The following is a 26,774-nucleotide window of genomic DNA, read 5'->3' as shown; positions in this document are numbered from 1 at the left end:
TGGTGCTGGGGAAGGAGTTCCAGGATTTTGATCCAGCTGATGCTGAACGAATGGTGATATATTTCCAAGTCAGAACAGTGAGCGTCTTGGAGGAGAACATGCATCTGTTGCCCTTATCCTAGTTGGTAATGGGTTTGGAAGGTGCTGTCTAAGGGAACGTGGTGAATTTTCGCATTGCACCTTGTAAGTACACACTACTGCTACTGATCACCAGTGTTGGAGGGAATGAATGTTAGCAGATGTAATGGTAACAAAGTAGGCTGCTTTGTTCTGGATGGAGTCAAGCTTCTTGAGTATTGTTGGAGCTACATTAATTCAGGCAAGCGGGCAGTATTAGATCACAATTTTAACTCATGTTTTATAGATGATGGCAAAAGTGAGGACTGCAGATGCTGGAAATCAGAGTTTAGATTAGAGTGGTGCTGGAAATGCACAGCGGGTCAGGTAGCATGCAAGGAGTAGCAAAATCAGCCTTTGGGAAGTTAGGATGGAGGTTACTTGCAAGATTCTGAGCCTCTAATTTGCTCATGCAACCACAATAGATACATGGTGAGTCCAGTTCGGTTTCTGGTCAATGGTAACGCTGAAGGTTTTATCTGGAAGGGGATTCGGTGATGATATTCTATTGAACGTCATGGGACAATGGTTTGTTTCTTTTTTGTTGGAGATGGTCACTGCCTAGTACTTTGTCACTTGTTAGACCAAACCTGGATATTGTCCAGGTCTTGTTACATTTGGACATGGACAACTTCAATATCTGAAGAGTTGCAAATGGTGTTTAGTATTGTACACTTATTGGCGAACATTCCTCATTCTGACCTTATTATGGAGGGAAGGTAATTGATGAAGCAGCTGATTACAGTTGGGCTGAGGACACTATCCTCAGGAACTACTGCATAAAAGTGTCCTGGAGCTGAGATAAGTGATCTCCAAAAGCCACAACCATCTTCCCTTGTTCAAAGTTTGAGAGAAGATTTGTAGCTCGGGTGCTCGTTGTTGTGGTTCTGTTCACTGAGCTGGGAACTTGTGTTGCAGACATTTCGTCCCCTGTCTAGGTGACATCCTCAGTGCTTAGGAGCCTCCTGTGAAGCGCTTCTGTGATCTTTCCTCCACAATTTGTAGTGGTTTGAATCTGCCGCTTCCGGTTGTCAGTTCCAGCTGTCCGTTGCAGTGGTCGGTATATTGGGTCCAGGTCGATGTGCTTATTAATTGAATCTGTGGATGAGTGCCATGCCTCTATGAATTCCCTGGCTGTTCATCTTCCCTTGTGTCAGGTATTATTCCAACCAGCAAAGAGTTTTCCCCTCTGATCCAATCAGTTCTAGGTTTGATAGGATACACACTGTCAACTATGGCCTACATGTCAAAGGCAGGCACCCTCACCTCCTCTGTCCAAGTTTAATTTAAGGCTACAGTGAGGTCAGGAGCTGAGTCGCCCTGGTGGAACCCAAACTGAGCATCAGTTCGGGTGAGCATGTTATTGTCCACTAAGTGTTGCTTGATAAGATTATTGATGACACCTTCCAGGGATGATGAGATGATAATTAGTTGAGTTAATTTATCTTGCTTTTTGTGTACAAGACATAGCTGGGCAATTTTCTATATTGTCAGGTCGATGCCAGCATTGTTGATTCACTGACAACTTGGCCAGGGTACAGCAAGTTCTGGAACACATATTCAGTATTATTGCCAGAATGATGCCAAAGTCATAGACTTTGTAGATTCCAGAACTCCTAACCATTTGTCGGTGTTGTGGGGGGTGGACTGAATTAACTGAAGATCCGTAATGCTAGGGGCTTATGGTAGAGACAAAGATGGAGCATCCACTCGGCCCATGGTGAAAGATAATTTCTTTTCCCTCCAATAAGAAGTTTTATTGACCCCCACCATTCACGACAATGTTTGGCAGATCTGCAAAGTTTAGATCTGATTTGTTGGTTACAGAGTCGCTTAGCTTTGTCTATCACTTGCAGGTTAAGCTGCTTGGCACACATCTAGTCCTGTTTCACAGCTTCACTAGGTTGTCACCTCATTTTAAGTGTGTCTGGTACAAGTCCTGACACACACTTTGCACTCTTCATTGAACCAGGATTGATCCCCTGACTTGATAGTAATGATAGAGTGGAGGATATGAAGGCCATGAAGTTGTAGATTGAAGTCGTTGGAGTATAATGTGGCTGCTTCTAATGACCTGTAGCACCTCCTGGATGTCAGTGCTGAGTTGCTAGGTCAAATGGAAGTCTATCTTATTTGGCATGGTTACAGTGCCACACAAACATACTGGAGAGTATCCCTGATTTGAAGAGTGCACGTTTTTCTCCATAAGGACTGTGGGGTGGCATGTCTTACTCCTACTACAGCAGCAGCTGGTAAATCAGTGAGGAGGAGGTCAAATATGTTCTACATCTTGTTTAATCCACCACACCTGCTGCAGATCCAGGCTAGCACGTGACCTTTAAGACTCAACCAGCTTGGTCAGTAGTGACACTGTCAAACCACTGTTGGTGGATGACATTGAAGTTCCCCATCCAGGGTACATTCTGCACCTGTATCACAAAGTTTCCTCCTAATCATGTTCAACATAGAGGACAGCTGATTCATCAGCTGAGAGGCAGTGCTATGTGACAATCAGTAGATTTCCTTGCTCGTGTTTGACCTGATGCCTTAAGATTTTGCAGGGTTTACAGTCAATGCTGAGGGCTCCTAAGACAATTCCTTCCTGACGTATGCCAATGTGCCAACACCTCTGCTGCTGCTCACTGGTACAGGTCATATTCAGGCAATATGATAGTAACGTTTTTGACATTTTCTGAAAAATAGGATTCTACGAGTCAGACCATTTTTTAAAAATAGTCTGTGAGCTATTCTAATTTTGGAACTAGTGTACAACGTTAGTAAAGACTACTTTGTAAGGTTGGCAGTGCTGTGTTTGCCATTATGATTTCAAGTGCTTTAGTCAGTGTCAGGTGGCCTGTCTATCTATGCTAAGCCATTTCAGAGGGCAGCTAAGAATCAACCACACTGCTGTGGATTTATAGTCACACAGGCCAGACCAAGCAAAACATTTTTTTTTCTTTTTTCATTCCTGGGATGAGGGCATAACTAGCTAGTACAACATTAATTGTCCATTCTTAATTGCCCAGTTCAGAGTCAGCCAGATTGCTGTGGGTCTGAAGTCACATGTAGGTCAGACTAAGTAAGGACGATAGATTTCCTTCTTAAAAGGTCATCAGTGAATCAGATGGTTTTTTTCTGACTATTGACAATGATATGATCAACATTAGACTTAGTTCCAGATTTTTTTTTTACTGAATTCAAATTCCACCATCTGCCATGAAGGGATTTGAATCTGGGTCCTCAGAACATTCCCCGAGTTCTGGATGAATAGTCCAGCAATAATATCACTAGGCTATTGCCTCCCCAGGTGGACAGATTGCTTGGTGAAATAGAAGGGATTTTAATGACAATCGACAATAGTTTCATGGTCATTTGACTTTAAATTCCAGATTTTCAATGAATTCAAATTCTACCAACTGCCATGGCTTCAAATCTGGATCCCCAGATAATTACCTGTGGTCTTCAGAGTTACTAGGCCATTGACATAGTTTACGTTTTAAGTCATACTGTATTCTAGTTGCTTGATACCTTATGGAAGATTAGATATCTCTGCAATTCCAATATGTTAATATGGGATGATAACTTTTAGTTATTTAATACTTAAATATGAAACGTATCTGTAGGATAACCAAAAGTTAGCAATGAAAACAAAAAGGGAAACATTCTGGAATAAAAGTTAACATAATTTGCAAGAAAGGGATTTAGTACCAAAATTTAAATTTATTAGTTAGATTAGAAATTAAAAAGGACCCCCGCAATGTTATTTCTACACACAATGCAATGGACAGTACAAGTAATCTTACCAACAGATTGCCATGGATCTGATGCTACTGGACTGCTTGCTTCTCCCCATGGGTCATTTTTTTCTATAGAAACAGGTCGAACAGATACTCCCCACACTACAGGTTTTTGTGTTGCTGCAGTTGGCAAGGGATCCATGAGAGTAACCATGGATGCCTGTTATTTAATTGGGAGAAAGGAAGAAAAGAAATAAGTTATCCAACAAAAAATACTACAAAAAAAATGTCAGAGTGAAATATAAAGCAATTCTGACCTGGGATCTATTCAGGTTGATACATCAGAGTACTTTAACTAGATTTTTAAGGATTATAAAATGGAATACATTTTAAAGAAGAAGTGTTTCCTCTGTGCACTTGCCACTTTTTTGTCCCCAAATATAACTTTAGGTTATGCAATTGATAATCTTAGGCTTGATTTTATCCAGCTGAAAATTCAATTCATTTTCAGATTTCAAGTTGGGTCCTTACTTTCAGGACTGAAATTTAATGAACAATGATTTTTGGGAAGGATGCAGACAGCAAAAAAACACTTCCCTTCTGGTATTTCTTCCCTGTACTGTCCACAAGTACAAGAGTAAGCAAACTAATTTCTCCCAAGGCACTTTCAAGTAGCTGCAGACTCTATGCAAGGAGGATAAACTAACTTTTTTTACGTAAAGTCTTCATCATCTGACTTTCCTCTCCCAAAACAGCATAATTATGGTGAGACATCAGGAAATGGAAACATTTCCATCCTCCATGACACAATAACAATCAACACCCTGATCTAGCAGCTGGATCATTTTCTCTTAAGTATACATTTAAAAGTAGACTTCACACCCTTACTGCTAAGTAATTCATTTCATCAGTCTCCAGAAAGGTAAACAACAATTCCGAAAGGACAGCAGCACACATGATTAGGAAAAATAACATTTTAAGCCAATACTATTAGTGATATAATATTTAAGAAATGTTTTAATTTTATTGGCTACAAAAGTCAACCATATATTCTATAGCCAAAAAAATTAAAATAGGCCACTGAATCACAAGATACTCTAAATATTTATTACTACTGAATAAAAGTTCCACCTTCCCAATATTAATTTCCAAAATTAATTCAAAGCTACACAAACTTACAGGCCTTAAAAACTGAACATCAAAAAAAACCCCTAGAAAATATAAAAAGAACAAAAGCAGGCTGTTGGTCCCAATAGGTCATTGTTAGTGTTTATGTCCATTAGTCTCCTTCACATTTCATTCAATCCCTTTGGAATATGCTCCTATTCTTCCTCCTTCACTTGCTTGCCCACCTTCCCATTAAATACATCCTATACTATTCATCTCAACAACGTAATAGCAAGTTAACCACCTTTTGAGTAAAGGTTCTCTCAGATACTGATGGCTTCCAGATTATATTCAGAAGCAGCAAGCATAACGCTCACCTTTTTCTTCTTTGGAGCTGTGCTACCCACTACTACAGCTGAATTTCTGCGGCTCTCCTCCAAGGCCATCTGAAGTCGAAGATCATCACCACGGCGAAGACGATCCTCCTGATGAGAATTACAGTGCAAAGTTATAAAGCATTCCCTTTGTATGCAGTGACAGGTTAATTAGGGTACATATTGACAGATGAATTAATAAGACCAAGGCATGACAGCAACTTCAGAAAACTCAAATCTGCCTAAAGAGAATAAAAGAAAGAGAGAAAAGAGATTTGTCACACAATTTTCAAGACAATATGGGGAGAGAAAAGGGAAAAATTAGAATTTTCAGAGAACAATTTGAACAAATGTAAACAATATCCAAGTTAGGTAATCTCCTGTTAAAAGATTATGGGTTGCAAGCTAGAACAATTTGCTCACACAAATTCTGCGTTAGTTGAGTACATTTCTTTGCTAGTTATCTCAACATTGAATACATTCCATGTCACGCTACTCAGTTCTAAACCAAATACAGTAACCAGTAAAAGCTAATTGGACAATGAATGTACATATCTTCTCTCACATCAGAGGCAGTGTTTAGCACTTCACATGCTTCTCTCATCAGCAGCGATCAAATACAATTGTCTACCTAGGAACTTCCGTGTCACTAGTGATGGGCTCTGTGGGTCTTTACATGGTTGATGAGCTCAATCCTAGAGTTGCATTTATGACCACACATCTGGGAGGTGGAATTGGTCCCTGGCCTTGTAATTGTTGCCATTCGTTTCTCTAGTTTCTTTTCTGTACTCCCTCTTGCCAATGTATGTTCTCGAAGAATTGTGTCCTTTCACACTGGAGCTTCCAACAAGTCGGCTTCTTCTGAACAAGGTCTTTCAAGTGCTGAAATCTATAATGCATTTCTTGAGGGAGTTTTTGAAATGTTTCCTTTGTGGTCCTCTCATTAGAGTGCGTTCCTGGAGATACATAAAGATGATCTTCTTTGGCAGTTGGAACTCAAGCATCCTAAGCATATGATCAGCCCAGTAAAGTTGGCTTGAATGATCATGGCCTCAATGCTGCTGCCATTGTTGTTTCAAAGATGCTGGCATCAGAGAAGGGCAGACTTCTCAAGATAGGTCAATATCGCATCTAATGTTGGTTACTATTTTGTGAGCTTTGCAAGTGAAAATGTACAAAGAATTACAGAAGTCTTGGCGCACAGTGCCTGGAAGTACAAAATTGCTAGGACTATTTTTCTAAGCTTGACAATTACATGTCCGAGGCATTATAATGAGATCATGTAGAATTAAAATATAATTCGTGTCACTTAAGGCAATTCCTTATGTTGTTATCACGTGTATATCTGGTGCCCCTGAAAACCTTCAATAAATATACAAATTGGTTTCTGCTCATTAGGAATGCACAGGACAGGTAACATTTTCAGTTTCCTTCACAACAGTATTGAGTGTTCAATTCCATTTGCCTTCAAGAAGATGGTAGTTCTCTTCAACTCCATTTTGATTTAGCCCTCTCTATACCTCTCCCTTACCTTTGATGGTTTTCATTGCCTTAACAGGCTTTGCACGTAAATTATTCAATTATAAACACAGGTGATGTACTGGAGGTGATTAACAGATGAAAAAATACCACAGATGGTTTGGTGACGGGGCGAAAAAAAAAGTTCAGTTGCATCTAACAGCACTCCTAGATGTAAAAAGAGCTGGATTATTTAATGGTTGATAGATTTACAAAGTACTACCGATGATGAAAAATAAAATCATTCACTTGCATGCAACAGAATTTCAGGATATGAAAAAAATGGCACCTCTTTGAACCACTTGAATCCATTCAGGTGCACTCACTGTGCTGTTAGGAAAAAACTTTCAGAATTCTGACCCAGTAAGAGTAAAGGAACAATGATACAGTTCCAAATCAAGTGGTCCTGGTTTGGAGGGGAACTTGCAGATGATACTCTTCCCGTGATCTGCTGTACTTATCCTCCTAGGTGGTGAACATAAGTTACTGGATGAGCTGTTGCAGTGCATCTGTGGGTGTCTTGTATGGTTTCTACTGTATCCTCTAGTCGAGGAAGAAAGTGTTTAAGCTGATTAATTGGAAATCAATAAACAGCTGCTTTGTCTGGAAGTGTTCAGCTTGTGAAAACACAGTTGGAGTAGTCACAATCATCCAGGCAAGTAGAGTATTCCATCACACTTATATCTTGTGGATTGTAGAATGTTTTTGGGGAGTCAGGTACACAGTTAATTGCCACCAAATTCCTCCCTCTGACCTTCGTTTGTAGTCAGCTTATTTGTATGGTTAATCCAGTTAGGTTTTTGGACTCAGTGACGGTAATGCCATTGAACATAAAGGACAGATAGTTACGCTTTCTCTTAAAGGAGATAGCCATTATCTGGCACTTGTATGGAATTAATGTTATTTGTCACTTATCAACCAAAATCTGAATTTCATCCAGATCTTGTTGCATTTAGGCAAACACCATGTTGTATCTCAGGGTACTGGAATGGTACAGAACATATTGCAATAATCAGAAAACATCCTGACTTCTGCGTCAGGTAGTACTTCAACCCATGGAGAGTTCTGCTCCCGATTTTCGGTGACTACTTCGCTCCTTGATGCCATACCCAGTTAAAATGCAGTCTTGATGTCAAGAGAAATTATTCTAAACTCTGCTTAAGTTCAGCTCTTTTACCAAAGCTGGAATCAGGTCGGGCACTGAGTAGTCCTGCAGAACAAACACTGAGCTCTGATAAATAATTATTGATATATTAGAAGCCCCTCAGAACACGGTCAATGATACCTTTCATCAGCTTTCCAATGGTCAAAAGCAGATTAATGAGGTAATAATTGTGCGGGTTAGATTTATCTTGCCATTTCTGCTGGACCGGATATATCTAAGCAGTTTTCCAATATAGTAGATGCCAATATTGTAGCTGTACTTGAATTGCTAAGCTAGGAGAATGGATAATTCTGCAGCACAATTCTTCAGTGTATGGCTGTTGCATTGTCAGAATCCATGGCCTTTGTAATATCCAGTGCTTTCCACTGTTTTGATAGTATTTGGAGCGAATCAAATTGGACAAATGCTGGGACCTGTGATAGTGGAGACCAAAAGGGTGGCTGAGAAGGATCATTAACTTAACAACTCTGTCTGAACATGATTGGAAATGTGTCCACCTTGTCTTCTGCATTGAAACATTGGAGGACCCCAATAATCGAAGGGAATGAGGGGGCTAATAATAAAGAAGCTAGAAGCAGCAATTTCCATTGACTCTGGTGGGATGCCACCACCAGCCTCTCATTCTTCTCCCTTCCCTTGTCAGCATTTCGCAGGGATTGTTCCCTCCTGGACACCCTGGTCCACACCACCTCCAATGCCAATTCTCCCCCATGCCAACTTTCTATAAAATCACAAGGTGCAACACTTTCCTCTACGTTCACAATATCCAAGTCTCCAAACACACCTACCAGGTAAAGCAGCAATTTACCTGCACTTACTCAATCTTGTCGCTGTAGTCACAGTTCACAATGTGGTCTCCACTACAGTAGGGAGACAAATTGCAGGGTAAGTGACTATTTTCCAAAGCACCTAGCATCAGTCCACAAAAATGACCCTGAGTTCCAGTTGCCTGCCACTACAGTGTTGCCCAGTCAACATTTTTGTCTTGGGCCGGCTGCAATGCTTATGGGATGTTCAGTGAAAGCTAGAAGAATACTGTGCTCAGTGGTTAACACTGCTGCCTCGCAGCGCCAGAAAACTGGGTTCGATTCTTGCCTCAGGAAGTGGAGTTTGCACATTCTCCCTGTGTCTGCGTGGGTTTCCTCTGGGTGCTCCGGTTTCCTCCCACAGTCCAAAGATGTGCAGGTCAAGTGAATTTGCCATGCTAAATTGCCCATCGTGTTAGGTGCATTAGTCAGGGGTAAATATAAAGTAGGAAAATGTGTCTGGTGGGTTGTTCTTTGGAGGGTAGGTGTGGACTTGTGAGGCTGAAGGGCCTGTTTCCATACCATAGGGAATCTAATCTAAACAATCTAAAACAGCACCTCATTTTCTACTTGGCTGCCCTACAGCCTTCAGGGCTCAATACAGAGTTCAATAATTTTAGAACCTGAACACATCCTGCTTTACCCATCCCCAAACCACAGGTCCTGGCATGACATGAACTGTTTCCAGCACATCTCCCCCAACCTATTTCCACCTACTTATGGTGCCTTTTATCAGCTTTTTTTTCTCCTTAGCATACCTTTCATTCCAACCTTTCGTCTGCCTGTCATTTTGGTGTCTCTCTGGGCTCCAACTCTCCCTATCCATTCATTATTTCTGCCCTGACCCCTATCTACAGCATATATACCACCTTTTCCTAGCTATCAGTTCTAATAAGGGTCACTGGACTTAAAATGTTAACTTTGCTTTCTCTCCATAGATGGTGCTAGACCTGCTGAGTTCCTCCAGAAATTCCTGTTTCTGTTGTTGATAATTAAGAGCTAAGTGTGTTTAGAATGCTTCTATAAATATGGCAAGCTAGTAATCAATGGGTTGAGTGTTTCATGAAGTATAGGTAACTGAAATAATATGCTGAAATAAGAGTGCACCTGATTTTGTTTAAAATCATTTAAAATTAGAAGAATAAAACTGTTTTAGAATTTAATATTGGTAGCAGGGGATTGTTGAGTCAAAATAAAGTTTTGGGAAATAATTACTCACCCAGTTTTCTGACAATGAGCCTTATGACAAGTGGAAGAATTAAGTTACAATGTGGGCCTGGTTTACTTATTCACTAAACAGGAAGCAAAATATGGCCTTTACTTGCTTTGGAACAGAAAGACAAGTGCCAAGAAGCAAAAGCTTTTTTTAAAAAAAAGAATTGAAACTTGGTCTGAACACAGATGAAGGTTTAGATAGATAGCTAACCTTCAAGAATAAAGTTTATCAAAAAGATGATCTATTCACTGCATAAAGGGTGTGGTCAGATTTTCACAAATTAAGACAGACTGAAGTTAGTGCAATAGCAGAGTCCAAAAAGGAATTTAATAGGTTGTACACGAGACTGCAGAAATTTGACTGGAAACTTCTCTATTCATGCTGACATGTACATTTTTGGACTGTGCTGAAGTATCAAATATGGACTGACTTTATTTTTACAATATTTAAAAAATTGTGCATAAACATACATTAGAACAAGTGTCAAAATCACTAAAAAAAATTCCTTAGGAAAGCATTCCTTCCCAGCAACATTCATTGCACAAAGTGGACCTGTGATAGGACAGAAAAAGAAGGACACAATGTTATCTAATAGGTGAGAGCATCTATATACACGTTATAGGCAACTGTATGAAAGGAAAACTTCAAAACAGAAATTAGATAACTTTAAGAAGCAAAGTTAATTTGGGGTGTACAAAGAAGTGCCTATGGGACAACCAGTCTTATAACAGAGGTGGTTATGCATCAGAAATCACCAACAGAACTTGTAAGGCTAGTTGCATGAGGTTTTGAAGAAAAACTTGGGGATCAAGATACAAAAGTGGATTTAGCAATGACAGGAAAGCATTGACATTTTTTTGGCTTCATTAACTATGAATCCTTGGAAGAGCAGTTCAATTGTATGTTTCTGTGCTGTACATCTCGAGGACCCTAATTGATATTGAAGCTGCATTTTCACAGTGAAGTCAGCTTAAGAGGAAGAGTTTCTTGATTGTCCAAAAGAGACACCAAAAGTAGCGGGGATGCTCAAAGTTAATTAACTATATATATGGCCCAAATGATCCTCTACAGTTTGGTACTTCCAATTAAGGTGTCTCTTACTAAAATTGGGCTGTTTTCAGTTAATAGCAGACCCGGTCATGTTTTACTGGCATAAGGGGCAGCTTTCAGATATTTTTATGAGACATATAGATTTTTTTTAATGTGGGGTAAGGAGTGAATTTGAAGATATAGTCTTAAAATGGCCTTAAAGCAGAATTTAAATTTGTAAGTCATGGCTTCTGGGAGATTAAGTACATTGGATTAGAAATCAGGCAGAATGGATCAAATATCACTTTCATCGATAATCTTGTTTAGAAAACTCTGGACCTATTGCTATTATTCAAAATAGAGCTTAACAAAAAGATACACTGGTTTCCAAAACAAAAATAGAAGAATTGCAAAGTCTCATTGGATAGCTGAATTGTCTGGCACCCAAACAAGACCACTTGCCAGTTTCTGAAGTATTAGCATTCCATACAACTACAAAAGAAATCCCAAGGCAGAAGATGCTATTCAGACAAACAAAAAAAAAACTGAAAATAAATTAGAAACTGAGCAACATGTTTTGAAATTTCCATATTTGGAAGATACCAGAAACAAATTAGATTAAAAAATTGACTTGATAGTAAAGACTAGAGGGTGGTGGAAGATTATTTTTTGGACTGGAGGCCCGAGACCGGCGGTGTTCCTCAGGGATTGGTTCTGGGTCCACTTTTGTTATTTATAAAAACAATTTGGATGAGAATTTAGGAGGCACAGCTACTTAGTTTGTGGATGACACCATAATTGGCGGTATAGTCGACAGTGAAAGTAGTTATTAGATTAGATTACTTACACAGTGTAGAAACAGGCCCTTCAGCCCAAGTCCACACTGACCCGCTGAAGACCAACTTAGCATGGCCAATTCACCTAACCTGCACATCTTTGGACTGTGGGAGGAAACCAGAGCACCTGGAGGAAACCTAGGCAGACATGGGGAGAATGTGCAAACTCCACACAGACAGCTGCCCAAGGCAGGAGTTGAACCCGGGTCTCTGGCACTGTGAGGCAGTAGTGCAAACCACTGTGCCACCCACTGTGATCTTGATCAATTGAGCCAATGGGCTAAGGAGTGTCGATGGAGCTTAATTTGGATAAATGAGAGATATTGCATTTTGATAAAATAAATAAAGGTAGGACTTATACAGTTAATGGTATGGCCTTGGGTAGTGTTGTACAGAGACCTAGGGGCTCAGGTATGTAATTCTTTGAAAGTTGCATCACAGGTAGATAGGGTGATTAAGATGACATTTAGCAGACTTGCCTTCATTTTTCAGAATAGGGAGTATAGGAGTTGGGGTGTCATGTTGAGATTGTACAAGACATTGGTGAGGGTACTTTTGGGGTACTGTGTACAGTTCTGGCTACCCTGCTATTGGAAGGATATTATTAAATTGGAGAGGGTTCAGTAAAGATTTGCCAAGATGTTCCCAGGACTGGAAGGTTTGAGTTATAAGGAAAGGCTCGAAATGATAGGAATTATTTCACTGGAGCAAGGTTAAGGGGTGACCTTATAGAGGTTTATAAAATCATGAAAGGCACGGATAAGGTAAAGAGCAAAAGGCCTTTTTCCCTAGGGTGGGGAAATTCAAAATTGGGATGCATACTTTTAAGGTGAAAAGAGATGGATTTGAAGAGGGACCTGAGAGGAACCTTTTCCACAGAGGGTCGTTAATATGTGGAATGAAATGCCAGAGGAAGTGAAAGATGCAGGTGCAGTAAAAGCAGTTAAAAGGCATTTGGGCAAGTACATGAATAAGAAAGGCTAAGGAGGATTTGGGCCAAACACAGGCAAGTGGGACTAGTTTAGTTTGGGTCAGCACGGACGAGTTGGACCGAAGGATCTGTTTCTGTGCTGTTTGACTTATGAATCTATGAAGCGTGTTTTTCATGATGCTTCTTAAGAATCTGACACAGAGATTTGTATAAGTGGAGAGTCTTGGAAAGGGAAGTATATGATGGTTGTGGAGGTAGAAAGGTAGGAAGATCTGGTGAACTAATAGATATGGCATTTTTCTTCTGTGAAAATATTGTAATAAATCCTTTTAAAATAGACTAAGCAGCAATACCACAGTGTTGCTACCTCTATGGAGTCTGTTCTGCCAATGGGGCAGGGCCCATCTAGAGATGGTAATGAGGGGTCTAGGAAACTGGATAGAAAGTGAGGACTGCAGATGTTGGAGATCAAAGTCAAGAATGTGGTGCTGGAAAAGCACAGCAGGTGAGACGGCATCTGAGGAGCAGGAAAATAGATGTTTTGGGCATAAGCCTTTCATCGGGAATGAGGCTTGTGGGCCATGGGGCTGAGATAAATGGGGGGTGGGTGGGTCTAGAGGTAAGGTAGCTGAGAATGCGACAGGTAGATGAAAGGGAGGGATAAGGCGATAGGTCGGAGAGGAGGGTGGAGCGGATAGATGGGAAAGGTGGTGGACAGGTCAAGAGGGTAATGCCAAGTTGGAGGCTGGGCACTGGAATAATGTGGGGGGAGGGAAAATGAGGCAACTGTTGAAATCCACATGTGGTTGCAGGGTCCCAAGGCAGAATAGGAGTTGTTCTTCCTCCAGGTATCAGGTGGTAAGGGTTTGGCGATGGTGGCGGCCCAGGACCTGCATGTCTGTGGCGGAGTGGGAGGGGGGAGTTGAAGTGTTCGGCCATGGAGCAGTGGGGTTGGTTGGTGCGGGTGTCCCAGAGATGGTCTCTGAAACAATCCGCAGGGAGGCGTCCTGTCTCCCCGATGTACAGGAGACCACATCAGGTGCAACGGATACAGTAGATGACATTGGTGGAGATACAGGTAAATCTCTGTCAGATGTGGAACTGTGAATGCCCACTGAGTTCATCTGTGCATACCTTGACACTGTCCTGTCCCCCACTTTGTCCAAGAATTCCCTACCTACGTTCAAGTCACCACCCACGCCCTTCACCTCCTCCAAGATTTTTGTTTCCCCAGCCCCCAACACCTCATCTTCACCATAGACATCTAGTCCCTGTACACATCGATCTGCCACAACGAAGGCATCCAAGCCCTCCATTCCTTGACCTATCAATCACCTTTCCCATCTATCCACTCCACCCTCCTCTCCGATTTATCACCTTCTCCCTCACCTTCATCTACCTATCGCATTCTCAGCTACCTTCCCTCTAGCCCCACCTCCACCCGTTTATCTCTCAGCACCCCCCCGGCCTACAAGCCTCATTCCCGACGAAGGGCTTATGCCCAAAACGTCGACTTCTCCTGCTCCTTGGATGCTGCCTGACCAGCTGTGCTTTTACAGCACCATATTCTTGGCTCTACGAAACTGGATGTAAAATATATTGCGGTGAACAAGTCTATTTCAGGCTGTTGCTTGGTTAGTACACGGGATTTCAGTCTTAGACCCCAGATGTTGGTAAGAAAACATTTTCAGGGACAGCTAGGTATAGTGTACCATTATCGTCCCTGATCCTAGATTTATGTTGGATATTCTGTGCTATTTTATTACCTTTTGACATTACTCTTGCAGTTTTATACAACTGAGTAGCTTGCTCAGCCCTTCAGAGGGCAGCTCAAAGCCAAATATATTGTCTATAATACTGATTGAGGATGATCAGCCATGATCATAATGAATGGTGGTGTTGGATCAAAGGGCAGAATGGCCTACTCCTGCACCTACTGTCTACGGTCTATTACATTTATGAGAGTTTGAACTCACGTATGGTCTGGCCAGATAAGGGAGGTAGATTTCTTTCCCAAAAATGACATTGGTGAACCAAATGGTTTTCATGACAATGCAATAATTTCATGTTCATCATTACTGAAATTAACTTCTAATTTCAAAAATTCATTTAGTTAAATTTAAAAGTTAAATTCCACAAAATGCTGTTATGAGATTTGAATCAGTCTCTTAAGGATTAGCCTAGATTAGTTTTAGCTCTGGATTAGTCCAGTAACAGTATGTCTAGTGACCTCACAAAAAAAGTGTAACAATGCTCAAGAAACTTATTTATACTGCTTTCTATGATTGGATTGATAAAAGCTTTATCTGTACAAAATGCACCGATGGAACAAACAGTGTATTATGATGTTTATGCGCTATGGCTAAAATGTAATGCTTTCCAACTTAATTAGTTGTGATGCTCACCGTGCTGCTTGAGAGGAGTGTTTCAAGTACCAAATTTCATTTACAAGCTCAAATCTTTTCTAGTTTGTTATAGTCAACTAAAGATTATCCTCCTTGTGCACAGGAATAATCATGCTACTCTAAGATTAAATGCTTAGGCATATTGTTCCAACAGCCATCTCATTATCCAAATTTTGCAGGTCTGCAGTATTCTGATGATATATCTAGCTTGGCCCACTAATGTAACCTGTACAGCTAGCTGTCACCTGGGCTGGTACTTTTTCCACTCAGCATCAAATAATCCTCCACATCACCATCCTAATAGTCAGCAGGGAAAACTTACCAAGTTGTAAGAGCCAGAAGCTGAGTAAAAACAAAATCCAAAAATTAAGAATCAGAGGAAGAATGCAAACAAAATGTTACAAAAGATAAAGAAGAGTATAACAAAGATAAAATTGATATCATTTTCCCTTTTTTGGGTGCTGTTGCATTACTGTACTACATGCAACCATGTGAAACAAAGCCTCAACACTTGTTTATTTCATTTCAAAAAGGAAAAAGTTAGTTTATCTTCTCCTGAGATGATGCAAGGGTGTTCAGTGTACTTTTTGTACATCAGGTTTAAAGTTAGGAGATCAACTGAACTAGTCTATATCAAACTGTTTTATGAATTTTTAGAAGACAAATAGATTTTGTAAAGTCTCCAGACTTTCAAATTTTAGAGATTCTTTGTTTAAATAGAACTCATTCCTTTAAAAATATACAAACTTTATATATCAGATTACAAATATCAACAAGCAATTGCCTATTGTGAACAGATCACAAATTTGATTTTGATAAGTAACATAAGGAACATTGAGTCAAACTATTCATAAATGTACCTGTTCTGCTGCTTCCCGACTCATGGCTAAAGCCAACTGCAGCTGAAGTTCTTCTTCTCCACTGGTTTGTGGTCTAGCCTGTTCTAATTCTGATGAAGCTCGTGGAGACGTTGCTAAAACAAAATAAAAAGGCATCCATTAAAACTGAAAAGATCAAAAAATGTTTACACATTCCAACTTGATTTCATGACACCTTCAGAGTCACAAACTGAAGATACTTATAATATCAACAGTATCCATTACAGAGTTTACTAACTGCAAATGGCTACTCTGGCTACTATTAGACGAGTAAAAATACACCCACTTTCAAGAAAGATGCACACATTTCATGATGTAGCTTAATTCTGACAGGTACATTTGACTTTAAACGAATATCAACTTTCCACATGTATTTTGGTTTTGATACCAAGTTGACTGTTAAGTCTAGTGTTGGCCATTGAAAAATGGAGTAAAGAATAAAGAACATTTAATTTTTTACTCCATTTCTCAATACACAGATTGCAGAAGTTTGGTGGCATGGTCTAAAATTTGCATTTTAAAATTGCTAACAAATACATTTATGAAAATTTAAAATATGTATTGGACAAACTTCTATCCAACTACAACTCATTTCCCCTCAAATTATTCTCGCACTCGGAATTACAAACTGAAATCCTAGTGATCACAGCTTTAGAGATTATAGAGGAGCTGAGCAAAACACTGTTAAATAAGGCATTGTCAGGGACACTAACTCGGCCTACTGGACTCAAGTTTGAGAATAGTGGTGTCAGACATAGCATTAAACTCAGTTATTGAACACTAGTCTTCTGTACATTTCTGTACAGTCCAAACTACTAAAAGAGGTGGTGATTCATCAAACTTTAGACCTTCCAATCAATACAAGCAGCCATCAAGCGATACGGAAAGCTATTTGAACCAACGAAACTCCACCTCCTCTACTGGCTGACAACCCAAGTCTTCATTGTGAAGGAACCTGCAAGGCTAAGATTGGGCTTCTAAGCCATCTAAAAATCCATAGCCAACACTAATAGTTTACTTCTACCTAACTTTTTGCCAGTAAAGAAGCATTTTCAACAAAGATACTGACTGACAAAAGGTTAGTCTTAAAAGGTTTTTAACAGAAAGAATTCATAATTCCGCCTATAACCAAAAACAGAGATTGAATTATTGTGTGGTTTCTCTGCAGCTGCCAAATACTGGTAGAAATATATTACATCAGTGAATTATCTTTAATAAAATTTCAAGTTGCTTCACTGATGTGGAAGACCGATGTATCAACGAAAATGCAAGAAATTGGATGTGGGAAATAGTAACAAGTTTTAACCTTATCAGAGAGATTTGGATGGCAAATGAAGGAAATACCACAGAAGGCCACCAAAAATGCAAGAGTCACGGTATTCATTTCAATTTTCCTTTTTGAACATTTGTATTTGGAAGCTAATTAAGTTTAGCAAGAACAGGCGATAGCAGGATTTAATTTGAACCAGGACAGAGGCAATTGGGTTTTGGATAAGTTTGAATTTATAGATATTAAATAATAGAAGGCTAGAAAAGCAAGTCTAAAAATGACAAAAGCACAAGTAGGGGTTTCAGAGTACAGGAGATGAAGTAGTTACAGAACGGGCAACGTTATACTGGCAGAAACTGGTCGTCGCAGTGATGAATAGGACACAAGGAATACAAGCTCAAATCTGTTATCAGGACACAGCAACCTGCTTCATCTCTAGCAAATAGTAGCATGGGAGGTTGCAATCATGACAAACATGTTTATGACAATGTGTTGTTCTCACTATCAAGCTGGAGGGGAGACTGGTTAGCAAGGTTAGATCTCATGGAATACAGGGAGAATTAGCCATTTGGATACAGAACTGGCTCAAAGGTAGAAGACAGAGGGTGGTGATGGTGGAGGATCGTTTTTTCAGACTGGAGGCCTGTGACCACAAGGATCAGTGCTGGGTCCACTACTTCTCATCATTTATATAAGTGATTTGGATGTGAACGTAGGAGGCAGTTAGTAAGTTTGCAGATGATACCTAAATTGGAGGTGTTAGTGGACAGCAAAGGAGGTTACCTCAGACTACAACATTATCTTGATCAGATGAGACAATGAGCTGAGAAGTGACAGATGGAGTTTAAATTAGATAAATGCAAGGTGCTGCATTTTGGAAAAGCAAATCAGAGCAGGAGGTATACACTTAACGGTAAGGTCCTACAAAGTGTTGCTGAACAAAAAGAGACCTTGGAGTGCAGGTTCATAGCTCCTTGAAAGTGGAGTCGCAGGTAGATAGGATAGTGAAGGCGGCGTTTGGTATGCTTTCCCTTGTTGATCAGAGTATTGAGTATAGGAGTTGGGAGGTCATGCTGTGGCTGTACAAGACATTGGTAAAGCCACTGTTGGAATACTGCGTGCAAATCTGGTCTCCTTCCTATCGGAAGGATGTTGTGAAACTTGAAAGGGTTCAGAAAAAGATTTACTAGGATGTTGCCAGGGTTGGAAGATTTGAGCTAAATCGGAAGAATCTGAATTGGCTGAGGCTGTTTTCCCTGGAGCGTCAACGGCTGAGGGGTGACCTTATAGAGGTTTATAAAATCATGAGGGGCATGGATAGGATAAATAGACAAACTCTTTTCTCTGAGGTGGGAGAAGTCCAGAACTATAGGGCATAGGTTTAGCATGAGAGGGGAAAGATATAAGAGAGACCTAAGGGGCAACATTTTCATGCAGAGGGTGGTACATGGATGGAATGAACAGCCACAGGAGGTGGTAGAGGCTGGTACAATTGCAACATTTAAAAAGCATCTGGATGGGTATATGAATAGGAAGGGTTAAGAGAGATACGGGCCAAGTGCTAGCAAATGGGACTAGATTAGGTTAGGATGTCTGGTTGGCATGGATGAGTTGGACCAAAGATCTGTTTCTGTGCTGTACATCTCTATGACTATACTGTATTTAATAACATATTGAGCAGCGCAATTTGACAGGATGGACAAATTGACAATGAATCAAAGTGAAAGGAGATTTAAAAAATAATCAGAAATCAACTGGCTCTTGGGGAGACTTTATTTGTAAAAGGTTGATTTGACTTTAGTATATCTGAATATTTGAATAAAATGACAGGGGTGATGAGGCAAATACAGTAGAACCAACTGGATTGTTATACAGATGGTGATAAGGACTTGATTAGCCAAATTACCACCCCCTATGCTATAATGAAAGAAAGACAACTGGAACAAGAGTCAAATAATTATCAAACTGTCCCAATGTCTGAATTTAACTGAGGGTTAACACATACTTAAAGAAATCAGAGACCTTTTGGGGAACTCTGGAGGAGACACTGCACATTCAGGAAGAGAAGCCATTGCTAGAGATGCTCCAAATTAAAACAAGGTCCATTTTAAACAGTTAAAATTTAACTTATTGCGCGCCCAAATCTGGCTGTAATTCTACCCATCATAACAAACAGATGAGCAGACATTTTTATTAGTTTTAGTTCTTGCAACTGGTCTCTTTAGGAGTTCTTAGGTATGACTTCTGATGTCAGCTGTGCCCACGTTTCCCCCCTCCTCCTCCTCCTACGACCCCCCACCCATCATGCTAATTCAACCTTACGCAAACAAAAGAATACTTACACATTTAATTTTCCAATTATATTTTAAATACATGTTCCTCCTTTACAATATTGAATTACAACTGGTAACAATCACATTGCTTCTCGTGGGATTATCCAAGAAACAGAACTATTGAGAGTTTCTCCTTTAATCATCTTTGTTGTCTACCCACCTATTAGAAGAAAATGTGGGAGTGGAGGCAGATTTACTTAAACAATGGGAACATTATATAAAATTAAACATACCATAAATCAACAGCATTAGACTAACATTTATTGTAATGTGTGCTGTTTCCATCAGGCACCTAAAAATAATTAAAATTTACAAATGCATACCCCAAGATAAATTTAAATGAAAACTGAACAAAGCTTATGTAGAATAATGTGTGTGTGTTTGGGCCTTGCTATTATGAAGGGCTTATTTATTACCATTTTAATGCTAAAGACCATATTCCAACTGTGGTGGTACACTTGTCTTATCCAGATATCTCTGAAGAGACATTTCTGGGATCAAACATCTGACAAAGTATAGAATTTCACTTTTTTAAAATGTGTAATTGGCAATCTAAACAAATGTAAGGCAAAATTTCCATATATTATGATATCAAAAAGTCACCAAAATAGAAATTTGCCTGGAATGTGTTTGAAAACATCTAGAATTCCATTAAAAAAGCAGAAGTTTCTTCGCATTTCTACTACATCAGGTTGTAAGATTCCAGATGGACACAAGCTGGCAAAAGGGGCTCATAAATGACAACTAAAATTTAAAGCAGAGAAGTGGCAAACATTATTTTTTGGCAGGAGGAATGAGGAGAGGTAATACAAACTTAACGAGTACAATTTTAAACAGAGTCCTGGGACTGTATATAGAGGAACCTCAATTATCCGAATATCAGATTATCCAAAGGGGATCTCAAAGTCCCGATAGAAACATTACGTCAAAGAGCTGTTTCAACCCTGATTGCACCTTTTGTTTACAGGTACAATGATCAAAAACAAACTTGGCTCACAGAAATGCTGCCAAGAACAGTCCTGGACATTTCAGACGCAGTCTCTAAATGACTGACCTCCCTCCATCCCTCTCTTCCCCCCACACTTTCTACGCGGGGGTGAACCCTAAACCCAGTCTTCCCCAGATAATCTCTCCAACATTGTCCTGTACAGGGCAAAGATGGAACCTATGAAAAGGTTGTGCGTGTGCGCGCTATTTGGAGACTTACCCCACAAAGTCTTCCTGTTGGTGTACAGTCCAACTGCCCCGGAGAGGTGGGATCAGATGGTTGGGGTGGGGGGGTTAGAGAGTGGGTGGGAATGGACAGGGGTGCAGGGTTGGGGAGGACGGAGGTGGTGTTGGAAGGGGAATGGGGTTGGGAGTGGACAGGGGCGACGAGGTCTCACACACACTGCGCTTTTGCCTAGTCTCCTGAACTGGGAGCAAACTTCACAGAAAACTCCGAGCCCCAGAGGAAATCAATTAACCAAATAATTAATTATCTGAACAAAATAGTGCCCGCCCATCATGTTCAAATAATCAAGGTTCCTCTGTACTTTTAGAAAGGAGAATATCACAACCTCTGATTTACTAGAATAATATGAGGGATGTAGTTATGTTACTCTTCATTCATTGGATGTGTGCAATGCTGTCTGACATTTATTACCCATGTAACAAAACTATGGCTCTTGTATTTTTTAAAAAATGAAGAGAGGTTGAGACAGAGATATCAAGTGGTCTGTTCCAGACCAATAAAATAAAACAGCTTGTGAAGTTTTGGGGTTTTTATTAAAGTTGGATCAATAGAAGCGAAATGAAGGGATGAGGTCAAGCTCCCACAAAACCAGAATTTAAATTTAACTTTCAGTAGCTGTTGAGATTTGGAAGCTGCTATACATCTCTCCCTGCTGTTGTAAAACAGTGGAGTTCTCTCTCTAATGCATGCAGTTTCCTCTGTTTTTTTCCTCCTACATGTCTGACATGCAATGTTTCACAAAATCTATTTTACTGAAATTGCCTCCGTCAAGGGTACGTTTATAGGATGTTACTATCTTGGACCTGACAATCAGTGGTAGCTAACATATACCTGTATATTATTAATTTTTCCAATAGAGTTGTTATTCAAATTCTTCTTTCTTTAGCTTGTATTTTAACGCTAATGTAAGAATGAAGTGTATTTTGATTCAAGCCAGGTAGTTTGACCAATCAAATCACAACCAGAACACAAAATCTTACACTTGCCTTTTAAAAATAATAAAAATTTAGGGTCTGGGCTATCTTCTTAATGTATTTTGAGGTGGTTTACTCTGGTCCATAGCACCAACTCATAACTGTCCCCAGAGAAGATGTGGTGGATTGCTGTCTGAAAACGTTGCAGTCCTTGGAGTGTAAGGACATCCATGGTGCTACTTACTTGGTGTAAGTTTAAAAGGTTGACAGTTCATTTTTAGGTATGCCTGGTGCTAGTCCTGTCATGCATTCCTTCACTGAACCAGGACTGATCTTCTGACTACGGGCATTCTATTAGGCGATGGGATCAGAGTGTGAAAGCAGTTCTATGGCTACTAAGGCCCACAGCACCTTTTGAATAACCAGTTTTGATTTGCTAAATCTCTCCCATTTAGGACAGTGGTAGTACCACATAATACAATGGACAGTATCCTTAATGTGCAGATACTAATTTGTCTCCACATGGACTGAGTGTGCTCACACCTTGTGATTCTGTCATGGACAAACGTACCTTCAGAAAGCAAACCTGCAAGAATAAAGATAAGAATGTTTTTCACTTTTGTGGGGTACTGTTGTCACCTGCAGTAAGCCAGGTCTAGCAGCAATGTCCTTCAGGACTCAAGCAATTGCTGCTCAAAAATACATCCAGGAGTACATTTTGCACCCTTGCCATCCTTAGTACATGCTTCAAGTCACGTTCAACATGGAGTACTAATTTATCCGCTGGACAGGGTGGTGGTGGGGGGAGGGGTTGAAGAAATGGAGAGTTAGATGGTAATCAGCAGGAGGTATTGGACTCAATGTTGTGGATTCCAGCACAACCCATATATAACTGTCTGCCACAGTGCTGCTATCTCTTCTTAATCTGTCCTGCCAGTGAAAGAGGGAACACATAGGGATGGTAATGCTAGTGTCTGGGACATAGTCATCTCTCAGAATCACAGATTCCGGAAAACATCAAGCTGTTCCTTGACAAGTATGAGAGACAGCTTTCCCAATATGGTTTCATTCTTTTGAAACTGGATGATTACAAATGAAACCTCACTATTGTGCTGAAATCCTCAAGTTTTCCAATTGAATTATAATTTGGGAAAATTTGGATATGAATGAGGTTTATCTTAGTCATGCTGTTCAAGTAGGGTGCAACATGCACACATTTGAGGTAATCAGCAGATACATCCTGATAATAATCTTGACTCATCACCATCATGTGATGTCCCCAAATAAATCCATTTTTCAAACTGGCTAAATGAAGCTGGTTTGATTTTTCAATTTGCTTGAATCACCTGAATTTTGGTGACAGGTGGCAAACATAGCCAGCATTCAAAAGAAAAGTATAAAATGTACATTTGGTGTTTGGCTTCACAGAAGCTTTCAGAGAATATACTGAAAATTTCAAAGATAGGCTTTTCAATTTGCAACCTTACAAATCAAGAGATCATCAATTGCCCCTGATTTTCTATTCATAAATTCTGACTCTCACCTGGCAAAGTAATAGCATATTTTTGCCTTGAACCACATCAAGCTGCGAATCTCAACTTCCACATTGTATATTTGTCAAAGCTCACTGCCATGTAACAATGTAGAGTAGTAGGGTAGTGGAATGGGTCTGGTTGGGTTACTCTTCAGAGGGTTGGTGTGGACTTGTTGGGTCAAATGGCCTGCTTCCACACCACAGGGATTCTATGATTTTCTATGATTCCATGAATACTCTCTCAAGATTCCCTCAACAATCTTACAGCATAGAGTGGTGTTAACTCCTCTAAGAAAAAAAGTCATTTTGTTTTTCCACAAGCAACATTTTCAAATTTTTTTTGTAGTGCAGTTGCGGAGAATAATTGCTAACTTTTCATCTTCACCCAATACTTGGTTGTGGGTTACCAATTAATGTTTTTTCTTAGATCAAGACAGAGTCAGATGTACAGCACAGAAACATCTTCAGTCCAACTCGTCCATGCCGACCAGATATCCCAACCCAATTTATTCCCACTTGCTAGCACCCGGCCCATATCCCTCCAAACAATTCCTATTCATAAAATCATCCAGATGCCTTTTAAAGGTTGCTATTGCACTAGCCTCCAAAACTTCCTCTGGCAGCTCATTCCATACACGTAACAACCTCTGCATGAAAAAGTTGCCCTTGGGTCTCTTATATATTTCCCCTCTCACCCTAAACATATGCCCTCTGGAATGCCTTTTTAAAAAAAATGTATAGGACATCTAAGATTTCCAAAATATCTTCTTTCTAATAAAGTTAAAAATCACAAACACCAGGTTACAGTCCAACAGATTTATTTGGAAACACTAACTTCCAGAGAGTTTCTTCTTCATTAGGTGGTTATGGAATATAAGATCGTAGGACACAGAACTTATAGCAAAGATTTACAGTGTGGTGTAACTGAAATTATATGTTGAAAAAGACCTGGATTGTCTGTTAAGTCTGTCATCTTTTAGAATGGGCATGTTGGGTTCAGTGCTTTCCTATGTAAATTCCAGAACTCTCTTAAAAGTTCTCAAGTGAACTTTAACAAAAGGTGCCATGTTGGCCCAGATAACGAATTGAAGGTGTTAGGTGCCCTGTATGAAGCTGTCTGTACCCCAATGTTCAGACTGATTCTAATCGTAAAAAAAGGATTTCCAGACTTTTACATGGTTTTGTGCAGTTTTTGAGCAAAATAAAATGTAATTCTGCAAGTACAAATTCACCCCAAACTTATATGTAGGTATGCGCAGGAGGGGGAAAAGAGATGGGGGCGTGGTGGTAGGATTGTCCGTGAGAGAGTATATATATATGTGTGTCAGTGCGAGTGTAAAAGGGGTACAAGTCTCTGAGAGGGTCCGTTTGACAGTATATGTGTGATTGTATGAGAGAACGTCTCTGTCATCTGTAGGGAGTCTGTGTCTCTGTGCGTCGCGCAGTGGGGTCACCTGTAGTATGACATGAATCCAAGGTCCCGGCTGAGGCCACTCCCGTGGGTACCGAACTTGACTATCAGCCTCTGCTCAGCCACTTTGTATTGTTGCCTGTCCCGAAGTCTGCCTTTAAGGATGGTCACTCATTCCGAGTCAAACGTCCCACACCGCTGAAGTGCAGGCAAGGATGCCCTGAGGCATGGTATATTGGTGAGACCGAGCAGAGGCTATGGCAACAGATGAATGGACACTGCATAACCATTAACAGACAGGAGTGTTTCCTCCAAGTCAGAGAACACTTTAGCAGTCTGGGACATTCAACTCAGATCTTCGGGTGACCATTCTCCATGGCAGACTTTGGGACAGGCAACAACTCAGTGGCCGAACAGATGCCAATAGCCAATTCTGGCACCTATGGAGAATGGCTCCAACCGGGACTTTGGGTTCGTGTCACATTACAGGTGACCCCGCTGCGCTGCACTACACACACACACCCTCTCCCATACACAAGCTCTCTCTCATACACTCCCACACACAACCTCTCACAGATTTATACCCCTTTACACTCCCACACATACTCTCTCACACTCAAACCCACCCTCCCCCACCCCGCGCACACATATTCATATGCACACAAGTCCATGGGGTGAATTTGTACTTGCAGAATTTCAGTTTATTTTGCTCAAAAACTGAATGAATCCATGTAAGATTCTGTAAATCTTTTTATAGATTAGGATCAGTCTGAACATTGGGGCACAAACATTCTCACACAGGGCACCTAACAGATTCAATGCATTATTTGGGCCAACATGGCACCTATTATTAAAGTTTGCTTGTGAATGTAACTTTCAATAAAGTTCTGGAATTTACATGTGAAAGAACTGGAACCAACATGCCCATTTGAAAAGATGAGAGACTTAATGAACAATCCAGGTCTTTTTCAATATATAACTTCAGTTACATCACACTGTAAAACTTTTATTGTAAGTTCTGCATCCTACGACCTTATACTCCATAACTACCTGATGAAGGAGCAATGCTCCAGAAGCTAGAGTTTCCAAATAAACCTATTGGAGTATAACCTGGTGTTGTGTGATTTTAACTTTGTACAGCCCAGTCCAACATCAGCACCTTCAAATCATTCTTTCTAATACATGACATTGGTACGTACTGCTATTCTCTATATTTCTCAAAAAGACATGCTATTTGAAAAAAGATAGATTGTGATTTTTTCCATCAGGTACACAAGATTGTAAATTTTAACCACTTGAAATGGACCTGCTCGAAAAAAAAATCATTTTTCTTAAGCAAAACTCAACTTCTGAAATCAATGTTGCTGCTTATAATTATTTTCTTCAATATGTTGTTAATTAGAGATTTTATCTTTAACTCAGTATCCCAAATACAGATGGTAAAATAATCAACTTGTGATATATCAGGTTATCTTCATCAACATTTTGAAAATGATATTATGTTGATCAATTTTCCACCACACATCTGCTCTCAACAACATTTGCTACATAATGCCGAATGTGCAAGGAAATCCAATTTATGATTGCCAATCAGACCTGCAGCATGGTGTACTTTCGCTTGTATCAGAAACTACATGTACGTAGGACCCTGACCTTGACAGATTGAAAGAACATGTACACAACAAAATAGGGGTCAGTCACTCACCAATTCATTACTCAGAAGAGCACCCTGACTAATTATTCAATCTACCTTGGTTTAGAACTTAAGCAAAGTCTGGCTGCTAACATTTTTTTCCAAATAGGTTGTTTTCAAGGGTTGTGTCTCTGGAGTAGGTGGGACTTGAACCTGGGCTTTCTAGCTAAGAGGTAGGGACACTCCCACTGCACTATAAAAGTCCGTCTGGCTCTTAACTATCAATCAGCAATAATGGATGCATATTCCATGGCAGTATCTCTATA

The 26,774-nt window shown here is 40.1% G+C and overlaps 1 protein-coding gene across 8 annotated transcripts in view; it reads right to left on the bottom strand.

The window, feature by feature from the left end:
* The window catches only part of epn2 (epsin 2), a 72,235-nt gene that overhangs the window by 18,017 nt on the left and 27,444 nt on the right, over positions 1-26,774 (bottom strand). For all 8 annotated transcript variants that reach the window (XM_072559897.1, XM_072559901.1, XM_072559898.1 and 5 more), the window contains 3 exons: positions 16,102-16,214; positions 5,339-5,446; positions 3,921-4,074 (listed from right to left, as the gene is read on the bottom strand). In XM_072559897.1, coding sequence (XP_072415998.1) covers positions 3,921-4,074; positions 5,339-5,446; positions 16,102-16,214 — 375 coding nt within the window. The remainder of the gene's footprint in view (positions 1-3,920; positions 4,075-5,338; positions 5,447-16,101; positions 16,215-26,774) is intronic.

The sequence above is a fragment of the Chiloscyllium punctatum genome, chromosome 40 (genome assembly GCF_047496795.1).
Source record: "Chiloscyllium punctatum isolate Juve2018m chromosome 40, sChiPun1.3, whole genome shotgun sequence".
Taxonomy (NCBI): Eukaryota; Metazoa; Chordata; class Chondrichthyes; order Orectolobiformes; family Hemiscylliidae; genus Chiloscyllium; species Chiloscyllium punctatum.
The sequence above is the reverse complement of the archived record's forward strand: the minus strand, read 5'-3'. Positions and strand labels throughout refer to the sequence as shown.